The 12,116-nt window shown below is 42.7% G+C and overlaps 1 protein-coding gene across 1 annotated transcript in view; it reads left to right on the forward strand.

The window, feature by feature from the left end:
* Nucleotides 1–615: 615 nt before the first annotated feature.
* NOTCH2 (notch receptor 2) overlaps nucleotides 616–12,116 on the forward strand; it is a 175,016-nt gene continuing 163,515 nt past the window's right edge. The window contains 1 exon segment of the mRNA XM_005895272.2: nucleotides 616–936. Within this exon segment, the coding sequence (XP_005895334.2) occupies nucleotides 864–936 (73 nt within the window). The 5' untranslated portion in view covers nucleotides 616–863.

Raw genomic sequence — 12,116 nt, forward strand, 5'->3', positions numbered from 1 at the left:
CGGTCCTCAAAGCTAGCTTGTGCATCATGTGTCTTTAGTATCAGCCCATTGTACCAGGCACACTGCGGCACACTGCTACACAAAGTAAGGTACTTAAGAAATGTTTGCTAAATGAATGACTGAATGAATGAAGGGTGCAATACAGCCCATTCGATGGCTCTGCTCATTTTAAATGGACTTTGGCGCCTTGGCTCCCATAGCCTTCTTTGACAGCACTGGTCCTTCTCTGTCCCATTCCTCCAGCTAGCCGGGGAGTGTGTGGATGTGTGGTTGTATATGGGCGATACCCATCTCGCTGGATGATGTCTGTCTCTCCCGGAAAGTTCACTACCCTAGTGATTCAAGTTCAGAGTCCTAACACAACCCCTGGCAAAGGCCCGGCCCTGAGAGACGCTCCAGCGCCGAGTGAGTTAAGGCGCGTCCGGACTCGACGCGGGTTGGCAAGCCTGGGGGGGTGTCTGAGGACTCATAGTAGATCCCTCCGCGCGCAGCCCGGGCCGGCGCTTCTTCCTGCGGGAAACCCCTGGGTGCCGAAGGCGGCGGGGCCTGGCCGCGGCGACAGCGGGGCGGGGTTTGAGGTGGGAGGAGGCGGCCGAGGCGGAAGGACACACGAGGCTGCTTCGCTGCACACCCGAGAAAGTTTCAGCCAAACTTCGGGCGGCGGCTGTGGCGGCGGCCCAGGAACGGCGGACTTGGGGTGCGGGCAGTGGAGACACTGAAGTCTGAGCTTCGGGGCGCCGCGCGAGGCCGTGAGCCGCGGAAGTAGGAGGAGGGGAGGAAAAAGTGGGGGCTCCCCTGTCGGGACCCCCTCCCCATGTGGATCTGCCCAGGCGGCGGCGGCGGAGGAGGAGGCGAACGAGAAGATGCCCGCCCTGCGCCCCGCTCCGCTGTGGGCGCTGCTGGCACTGTGGCTGTGCCGCGCGGCCCCGGCGCGTGGTGAGTATCCGACCGAGGGGTGCTGTCCCCGGCTCCCCGGCTCACGCCCCTCTGGCCCGGCTGGCCACCTGGGGCGACCATTCCCATCCTTCCGTCCTCCACTTGGCGAGAAGGCCGGGCTCGGCCGTCGGCGTGCAGTGAGGCCACTTAGTTCCTAAAGTTTGGACAGCATCGGACCGCTCCCTGGGTGCGCCCCCTCCCCCTCGCCCCTCGCCGCCTGCAGCTCCCCACGCCTTTGGGTCCCACACACGCCTCCTCGGCCGGAGGGAGGCCGGGCAGCAAGCCTCAGCAGCTCCCTTTTTTGGAGCACTTGAGTTCGGGGATTGGGGAAATTTCGCCCATTTGGCTCCGTGTTTCCTGGGGTCGGGGGAGAGCGGGGGGCGGGCTGCCTGGGACAACCATCGCCAGCCGCGGACCGCAGATGGGCTGAGCGCAGGAATGCCAGATTCTGGCGTGGAGGGAGCGGGGGCAGGGCGTCCCAGCCCAGCGGCTTGCACCTTCACAGCCAGACTCAGCAATGCTGAAGGAAGGCCGACGGCGTGAATGGGTGGGTTTGGTTTGGATGGGGACAGGCTTTTGCTGCGCGCCCGAGTTCTGACGCTCTTGAGTTCCACGGTTCCCCACGAATCCGATGTGTAAAGTTTGGCTCGAGTCTTTGAAAGGTGGAAGCAGGAGCAGTAGGAAAACTGGTGTGGCTGCATGCTGAGCCACATGATTTAAAAATCTCTACTGCTGTTATTCTTTCCGAGGCGCAGAGCTCGGGCGCAGTTTCAGAGTCTGTGTCCAGCCTCAGGAATGTGGTGTGACGATCACCAACTCCTCCAACCTGGCAGCAGCTAAGGCTGTTCTTTTGGCATGGTTGGGGGTGGGGCAGGGGCGGGTGAAGAAGAGTGGATACGTTAATTCAAAGTGGTGCCTTCCAGAGCTTCTTTTTGGTTGGATATCTGCAACAGTCTTTCTGAACACGGTTGGATCGTGGAAAGGAAATCCAATCGTATCTTACCCATCCCACCCACAATCGTAGAATCCAAATTTCTTTCCATACTGTTTCGTGGAAAGAACCTGGGCTTTGGAGCTCTGCGCTTTAATCCTAGGTTCAAATCCAGCTCTGTTGTATGAACTCACCAATAAAATGGGAATGAAATTACTCAACTAATAGGATTAATTAAGAGAATGTATATTACACTGGTGGCAGTCAAAAGGTATTCAGAAAGTCCTTTGCAGGCAGGACTGTGTTTTTTTTTTTTTTGTGAACTCTCTGCTTCCAGTGGGATGGTGGCTTGTGCATGTTTGTTGAACTGAAAGTGGCCCCTTCTTTTCCTAGCTTAATCTGAAGAAAGTTTTACCTTTACCAAAAAACTTAGTACTTGAGCTATGACTCTTTGCAAAGAGAAAGTAATGAAGATGATGGGCTTTAGAAAGATTTGCTCTTTGTACATTGTTAACAGGCAGTCGACATGCCAATCACAGATGTTGAAAAGACATCAAAGTTATTTATCACAGTGCTGGGTTGTTCAACACCAAACCTTTCTTGGAAAGTTCAAAGTCCATACACCTCCCGGTCCCTAAGAATTTCAGAAGTGGACCAAGGTGCTGTGTGATGATGAACCAAAACATATGATAGTATTTTTGCCTTTCCTTTTTCTTTGAGCGAAAGCTTTAGTAAAGTGTAAATTTAGGATAGAGGAATATAAACAATGGGCTAGTCTGAACATTATAATCCTTGGTCTACCATTAGCTTGTTTTAGTAAATTATCTTCATGTTCTGTCATCTCATCTATGAAAGAGAACCAGAAATCACTTATTTAGAGAGTTGGAGGGAATAATATGTTTCCAAAGTGATTTGCTAAATTAAGTGTTTAATGATAAGACATGTCAGGAATAGGATAACTGATACACAGGGCTTCTCTCATTTTAGGACCTATACTTCTGCCCTGATGAGGTACTGCTCTTACTAGCTAGCTTTCAGATGGACAAGCTGAGTGTTAGTGTTAGCTCAAAGACAGGATTTAGATATTTTGATTTCTAGACAGGTGTTCTTCAGAAGCTAAACTACATGGGAATGGAAGAGATTAAAAAGCCCTTTTCTTGGTACAGATCTTGAAACTTTTCAGAGTCTAGTAGTGAAAGCTTCTTGAATCTTCTCAATTTATTATCATTGTGTTTTGCCAAGGTATCAATTATAACACACCCTTTTAAACTTTTGAGTGTTCCTGTATTTGGCTAGTGGCCAGTTGTTAATTTAAACATGACTGAATTCCTGAAGCAGGGAGCTGTCAACCCATCTGTCTGATTGTCTAAACAGCTATCCAAGACCACCCCTTGCTCCTTGTTTTCTTTTGCTTTGCAATGGGAAGTCACTCCCTGGTTTTGGTGCCTGCTACACGATTTCTCAGTTGAATTCTTCTCTTGCTTTTAAAAAAAATCACAAAGAGTAATTGTTTATTCTTTCAGATGAAGATAAAATTTACCCTAGAACTTGTTTCTTCTTATTCTTTCTGTTTTATTATTATTTCTTTTTGGGGAGGGAGGATGAGAGTGAATTTTTTTTTAGTCTCTCTTTTTCCTGATGTTTTTGATTTTTTAAAACTATCTACCCACATTCTTGATATCTCTGTGCCATTCCCACTCTGCTGCCTCTTCTGTGAGCTGCTTATAGCCTCGAACAGTAGCTTTTGGTTCACCTGAACTGTAGTTGCTGACTTCAGGACCTTTAGAAAATGTTTGAATTCAGTGGGATATGCTTGGATGCTTCAGACCAGCCTTACAATACATTTAAAAAATATCACACCCACAGAAATTCTATTTTGCCCACAAAATTTGCATTGATCTAGTTCCCACTCTCTGATGCCATTCCTAGTGGTCTCTCTCCTTACCTGGTCCACTGTGATGGAACAGAGCTCCACATCCTGGCTGCATCAACGTCATCTGGGCTGCCTCTTGGCCTCAACATCCAAGGATTCTGGCACAGTAGGTCTGAAATTCCGTATTTTGAGATTCTGTATTTTTCAAGGTTTACAGGTGATTCTGGTGCAGTAACTTGGTTGGAGCCCAGTCATATTTCATTATTCTCCAGCAGGTGTGTACCTGGGGTCTTTGCTTTTTAATGTTAATAATTTCCAGAACGAATGTGTTCTTAATCAGCCATTCCAGTTTTTAACCCTTCTGACTCCCAAAGATTTTTTAAATTGGTGACATAAAAGCTGTAGAGTAAATAATATCTTATATAAGAAATAACAAGTACTGTTTCATCTTGTTCATCTGAGCACAGTGGGTCCACATTGTCTCTTTAGAAGGGCTTCTTATATATATTTACATGATATTATTATAAACTGCCCCCTTCCTTTCTTCTCTGTTATCTGTTTTTCTTCAAGTTTCATTCATATGTATCATTTTTGGACACTTTGTCTATTGGTCCTTAATGGTTTTAGGGCAAAAAATTCTAAGCTATGATTTGAACGAGAATATAATCAGATTTTACATTATACTGATACTGTGCATACACTTTTAAGTGCTTCCTTTCTTGATATCTCTTGAACCACAACTTAACCTTTTATTTCACTCCCACTCTTTCCTTATTCTCCTTCTTTCATCTTTCCTTTCTCTGAAGATGACTTGAAGCCAAAGGATTTTCTTCTCCTCTACTTTTCTTTCTTTATCTGTCTGCCATATGCATTGTATTTGGGGAGGTTCACTGGTCTAGGAGCCAGAAGACCAAAATTTTTCCTCCAGGTCAGCTGTTAATTAGTCTTGTGATCCTGTGGGAGGGGCACTACTTTGGTCCTCCATTTGCTTAGGCACTTTGTTCATAATCACTGAGCCCATTATGGACACGTTGAGACAAGAGTCTCTCTCCTGTGGTCCTCAGTCTAGTGCCTTGTCCACTCTCCACACCTCTTCCATCTTTCGTATGAATGAGCTCATGCACACACACACAAATCCTCAAGTGCTTATTGTTAGTGTGCCTCTTGAGGAGAAGAATTGTGTCTTTTCATTTGTGTTTGTTCTAACACCCCACCCATCCATGGGGTCGCGAAGAGTCGGATGAGACTGAGTGCACACAGCACACACAGCCCCTGTGCCTAGAACGGTGCTTTGGCATCTGATAGGCACTCAGGACGTATTTGTTGCATTGAACAATTACTTTTAGTAGTTTTCTTATTCTGGACTACTACAATACTTCAAGACAGTTTTTTTAAAAAGTAGTACTTGCAAAAGTTATTGCTCACCTTACATTTGGGGAAAACCGAATTTTCCCCTTCCCCAGATGTTTTATTTAAATTTGCCGTTTTGAATTTCTGTGTGTGTGTGTGTGGTGGTTTCTTCTCTCTCTTTTTTTCCCTGATCACTTCTGCAATTCATAAAGGTCACTTTTACTTTGGAATTTAACCTCACAGATGCTGGCATCCACCCTCTGCCTCTCACTTGAGTTGCCTGTACTGCTTCCTGTATTACTGTATTACTATGGCAGCAATTTCTGTTATTTTGTCCAGAGTTGCCACGCCTTATTGTAATTTGGACATTTTGAGGACTCTTGGAATATATTAGTTTTAAAATTAGAATTAAAAAAACCCTTTTTTATATTGGAGTATAGCTGATTAACAATGATGTATAGGCTTCCCTGGTGGCTCAGTGGTAAAGAATTCACCTGCCAATGCAGGAGACACGGGTTTGATCCCTGATCCGGGAAGATCCTACATACTGCAGAGGCAACTAAGCCTGTGCACCCCGACTATTGAGCCTCTGCTCTAGAACCTGGGAGCCACGACTACTGAGCCCATGTGCTACGACTACTGAAGCCGGCGCCCTCGAGCCTGTGCTCCACAACAGGAGAAGCCATCACAGTGAGAAGCCTGTGCATCACAACTGGAGAGCAGCCCCTGTTCTCTGCAACTAGAGAAAAGTCTGTGTAGCAGTGAAGACCCAGCACAGCCGAAAATTAATAAAGTTATATAAAAAAGGATCTATTAGTTACAGGTACACAGTAAAGTGATTCAGGTATACCCGTACAAATATCTTTTGTTTTTCAGATTCCTTTCCCATTTAGGTTATTATAGGATATTGATCCAAGTTTTCCTATGCTTTACAGTAGGTCCTTATTGGTTATCTACTTTAGTAGTATGTATATGTTATTCCCAAATTTAGGATAATTTGTTTAGATGATTTTTTTTTGAGATTTATTTCCTTGTGAGCTGCATATTGTAAACTTGAACTAGACCGAGCAGATATTTACATTTAGTATATTTGTTTTTTTCGCTCCAAGAGGGTTCCATTGAAAATCACTATCACCAATAAAAAGCAAAAGGTGACACGTGGTAAATACATTTTTCAGAGAACCACAGAGGGTGAGCCATCTCCAGAATGAAATTTGTTCCTTGAGGGCAGAGACCATGTCACACGCATCCCTTCCCTGGCCTGTGCCTAGCATGTGGTCAGCCGGGCAGCAGGTCCTTCCTGGTCATGGCACCTGTGACTCCTGCTCTGCCTGTCCCAACTGTGGGACATTCTGGAAGACAGGTGATGGTGAGTCAGAGGTCTGTCCTTATAGTCCTTTCTGCTTTGAAAAGATCAGTTAAAGGTGGACCCCATCTATACGCTTTTATGCTATCTCTTTTTATTAATTAATGGGTAGTTGAAAGTTTCCTCTTTGTTGACTTATTTGTTGGGAGGAACTTTAAAAATTCACCTAGTCCTTCTATCTGTCCCATGGTGATTCTAATCCTCTTAGAACATCCTGGTTAAGGTGTAGCCTACCTTTTTTCTCCTTGATTACCTCTTCTGATTTGGACAGCTGTAATTCTTTGAAAGATCTTATATTCAGTTGTAATCTTCCTCCTTATGACTTGCACCCATTGGCATCTTCTCAGGAATTTGTCTCAAAGAGTCCTGAGCCTTTCGTGTTAGGGATCCAGAGGTACCTTTTACTGAACTGACACCCACCCTTCCATAAAATGAGTTAAACCCCGTGAGGACCTTGAAGATGATCCCATCAGGGCGATTGCTTGAGTTAATCGTTGTAGCCCTATGGGTTTTGTACCTCCCTTTCCAGTTGGCAGTAGGAAGGGAAGGGAGGGAAGCATTGGTTAAGCAGTGTTTCCCCAACCTGTTTTATAATAAGAACACCTGGGGTCTTCTGCTGGAGATTGCGATTCAGTGAGTCTGGAATAGTGTCTGCGAATTTGTATATTTAAGAAACGGCCAGGTAACTTTTATACTAGGGAAATTTTGGAATCACTGCAGAGAATCTAGGAAAGCTAAGGGCTTTTTTGTTTTGTTTATTTATTCTTTGATAGTGTTAGAGATGGGTTGCTTTGACTTTGGGTCCTGTGTTCAATTTTTTCTCCCTTGAAAGTGCCTGCTTCTTATTGAATGCCTAGCTCACTAGGGAGAAGAAAGCCACTCTGGTATCCTCAAAAGGCTAATAAAATTATTTAGTTGTAAAAAAGTGGGGTTTTTTGGCAGTCTATCCAAAGTCTTAGGACTGCCATGTGTGTGTCATGTATGACTTTGGTGGATGCCTCCTTGTTTCTCCATCAGGATATTACCTGAGATGCCAGAATACATAAAAGTTCCAGTTTTCTTGGTGTCTGTCAAAGAATTCTGTCCTCAGCCCTTGTGAATGATGCTGTGTCTTTGAGGATGTCTTTCTTGTTAACCCATGAACACTTATCTGGTGTCAGGGATTTCCCTCACATATGTTAGTGAAAAAAATATAAAGGTCATTCCTTTCAGGCAGTCCTGCTTTTGGGGTGTCTGCGCTGCTGCAGCAAATAAAATAAGGAAGGTAAGATAAAGGGGCTCTGGAGGACTTCTTGAGCAGAACTGAGCAGTCTGCAAGAAGGGGCTCAGAAGTGCGCCTCTAACAGAGACACTTGGTCTTGCTGTTCGTGATAGGAAGAAGGAAGTGGCTTCAGATCTGAAAGGATACGCTCATGGCCTCTAGATGGGACAAATAGCAGTGTTCGTTGGCAGTGGTAGGAAGTTGGCTGTAGGTCTGTTCTTTCTTTTCTCCTCCCCTGGAGAACCAGCTGTGTGGCAGAAAATACACTGTGACGTTAAAAAGAATAGTAAAGCCAAGAAGCAGGAATGATACAAGCCATAGCTAGGAGTGAGCAAAACAAAGCAATTATTATGTTAATTTGTTTATATATGTGAATATATAAGTTTCTATATAATACTCTAGTAGGAGCTCTAAGCTCTTAGCTCTAAGGCCTAAGCTATACGATTTATTATCTGTGTAGCTGTGCTGTCTTAGTGGTGTGTTAAGGAGGACTGTGGTGTGTTGTCAACCTTAACTTGTGTGTTTCCCCTAGCATCCCGTGGTAGGCAGTAAGGGTATTCTACTTTTCTAGCTGTGTAGGAGTCATTGACCAAATGGAAGATAGAGACCTGCCCCCAAGGAGCTGACATCATCATGGAGACAAGACAGATGAGCACACACAATTAGAAACATGAAGTACAGTTACTTAGTAACTTATCTATACTGGCTGAGAGCAGTTTCCTGCAGTCGGGGTGACTAAGAGCTGTAGGGTTTGGGGGGAGTAAATCTAGAAGCACCAGGGAACAGCGACCCCCAGCTCACCCCTGCTGGGCTTGTCTGCTGTTCTCCTCTTTCTCTGTTGGAATTTAGAAGTAGCAAAACTTGACTTGGGGGAAAGACAAAGAGCCCTTTGTTTGGTGGGGGTGTAAATATAAATTTGGCACATGTTGTGGTGTCTCTTATGTCTGTTAGTGGGTTTGTGGCAAGAGAGAGGGCTGTGTTCTGAGACTTGGATGCCTAGCCTGATCTTGGGCAAGTTAAGGTGGAAGTATCTCCTTTGGAAGATCTGGTTCTCAGTGGCAGTTGCTCAAGGAGCTTCTGGTCACAGTCAGGCAGTGACTTCAGTGCAGTGTGGACACACCCTGAGTTGCTGCCTCAGGTGGCATTGATTAATCATGCTAACATCTCCCTCACCCTCTTGTGCTTGCCTTGGCAAAACCCTGTCCTACCGGCTCCTCAGAGTTTGGGCTTTACTGGATGATTGAATGAACTCTTAAGGGGTTCATTTTACTGTCTCTTGCCAGTCTTGAACTGTAGGCCAGTTACTACGGTCCAGCTCTGGAGCCCTTGATCTCCCAATCAGGCGGTGAGGGGCCTGTGTCTCTCTTCCCATTGCACTGAAGGACCTTCCCCAGAGACCTCTAGGGCAGTTTCTGGTCTTCAAGTCAGTTCCGTCTGCAGGATATTGGCAGTGACTCTAGTTCTTTGTATCAACCAAACATCATGCCAAGATGGATTCATCATCTCACAAAGGCAGGTTGTATCCATGGGCACTGGAAAACCTGTTTCTGGGTTAAGAGTAGTGCTCTCACCTCCTGTATTTATTTACAGGAAGAAAGCCTGGGTGTATTTTGTCAGGTAAGGAAATCATGATGATAATATTTTGGTTGGAGTCAGATATTGTCTCCCTAATAATATGGTATCTTTTAACAAATAGTATCCCTTTAAAATACAGTTTTGCTTGCTGACTAAAGTGTGTACAAGAAGCTGTGGTTACATTCTAAAGTATACTACCTCGTTCAGAGACAGGTGCACTTTAACATTGGCATTTGCTTCTTTTTCATCTTTTCACTCTCATCTCTGTTTTTGAGGAGATTCTGGGAGGCTTTTAAGCCTCAAAGATTAAATAATCTATTTTAACTAGTACCTAACAGGGAGAGGTTACTATGCTGGCTTACTTCTTCAACATTCCAATAAGAGAAAAATTGATACTATTTAAGCACTAATACATTTTGTTGAGTTTCTGAATATGAATAGTCAGAACCCTAGATAGTGTTAAATTGTTAACTTCTCTAAACGGTAAAGTGGTATGCTACAAAGAAACTTTTGTTTAATTCTCTGCTTTCATGTGCTTTTGACTATAAAGTGTAGAGACTCACTGAAGTTTAAGGACGTGTATATTTTGATTATTACTTTTTACTGTTTTCTTTGCTGAGATATGCCTTTATTTGCTAGATCTTTTTAAATTGGAACATGAAGGACATTTACTTTGTTAGAACATTTAAAGCACTTTCTAATCTTTATGAGGATTATTAGAGAAAAAAACATGTCTGTAAATCATGCACATTTGGGATGTTACTATATAAAGTAGTAACAATATGTCATGGTTCCTGTGACATAAACTTTAAAGAGATCGAAGGAAAATCTGATTGTAACTGAAAACAAACACTGTAACATTTAAAGGTAGGTTTACATAGCAATAGAATTATTCCTTATGTTTACATGTAATTAACTCATATTTATGCTTTGTTGATTTTCTCTGGCACCTTTACAAGAATTTTTTTGGGCGGGAGGTTTGGGCTTCCCTGGTGGCTTATTGGTAAAGAACCTGCCTGCCAGTGCAGGAGACTGGTTAGATCCTTGGGTCGGGAAGATCCCCCAGAGAAGGAAATGGCAACCCACTCCAGGATTCCTGCCTGGGAAATCCCATGGACACAGGAGCCTGGCGGGCTGCATACAGTCCATGGGGTCATAAAAGAGTCGGACACAACTTAGCAATTAAACAACAATTTTTAAAGTAATTATATTTAAGGGTGGTTAAGGAGTTCATCACCAGCTCGATAAACATGAGTTTGAGCAAGCTCTGGGAGTTGGTGATGGATGGGGAAGCCTGGCGTGCTGCAGTCCATGGGGTCACAAAGAGTCAGACATGACTGAGCGACTAAACTGAAGGACCTTTGAAAAGTATAAGAAAAATCCACAGTCATGCCACTGTTAATATTCTGGTGTACATCATTTGGTCTTTTTATCAACTCTTAAAAATTGTAGATTTTATAATGTATATGCGATTTCTTGTTCTGCCTTTCTTTGATTTCTCCTTTGCTTTGGTTACATATTTGTCTCCATCATTTTTTTTTTTCCTGCATAAATGACACTTTATAAATGCCAGATTTTAAATCTGGAATTTAAATGCCATTCTGTATAAATGATCTTTATACAGAAATACCCCTCTTTAGGATATTTCTATTAAGCTAGATTTCCAGAAGAGAAATTACTGTGCCAAAGAGTGATTTTTAAAAATTGGGAAATAAGCAGAAAAACATAAAGAGAAAATTAAAATCTCCAATAATCCCATCACCTCCAATCAAAACCTCATTTAAAAAAAAAACAAAAACAAAACCTCACTTAATATTTTGTTACATTTCATACAGTTGTTTTTCTGTGAATCTTACTGTAATTAAGATTTTAGCATATTATAGTTTTACAATATACTTCTGTACCACTGAAAATATTGTGAACACTTTCCTATATATGTAAATAATTTTTTTCTTCGTATTTCTTTCTTTTTATTGAAGTATAGTTGATTTACAATATTGTATTAGTTAGGGCTTCCCTGGTGGCTCATTGGTAAAGAAGCTGCCTGCAGTGCGGGAGACCGGGGTTTGATTCCTGGGTCGGGAAGATCCACTGAGAAGGGATTGGCTACCCACCATATTCTTACCTGAAGAATTCCATGGACAGAGTTGCCTGGTGGGCTACAGTCCATGAGGTCACAAAGAATCTGACACAACTGAGCGACTAACACTTTTGGTGTACAGCAAAGTAATTAAAAAAGAATACATATACTCTCAGATTCTTTTCCATTATAGTTTATTATAAGATGTTGAATATATATATATTTCCTGTGTATAAATATTTTTTAAGAACATGGTTTTAAAGGCTGTCTACTGTTTTATCTGAAGATTCTATTTTATTTAATCTGAGATCGTCTTGGTTTCCAGCTTTCATGATTATAAATAATGTTGTGATGAACATTCTCATATGTAAATAATGGTAGGAATATGTATTTTCTTAACATAAATTCCAAGAAGTCAAATTATTTTATCAAAGAAGATGGACCTTTGTGTGGCTTTTGATACACATTGCCAAATTTCCTTTCATATAGTTTGACCAAGTTACACTGTATTAGTTGAGTATGAGACTGTCCATGTTTCCAACCATCATCAACACTGGTTTTATTTTTACAACTCTTTTAACAATTTGATAAGTGGTAAATGCTACCTCATCCTAATTGGTATCTCTGCTTACAGTAATCTTGAATGTTTTTCATGTGATCAGTGGCCATTTCTATTACCTTTTCTTTTTATTTATTTTGGTAAATTGTGTCTTTTATTCATCAAGGTATTTTGTTTTTGGTTAC

Source organism: Bos mutus, chromosome 3 (assembly GCF_027580195.1).
Source record: "Bos mutus isolate GX-2022 chromosome 3, NWIPB_WYAK_1.1, whole genome shotgun sequence".
Classification (NCBI taxonomy): Eukaryota; Metazoa; Chordata; class Mammalia; order Artiodactyla; family Bovidae; genus Bos; species Bos mutus.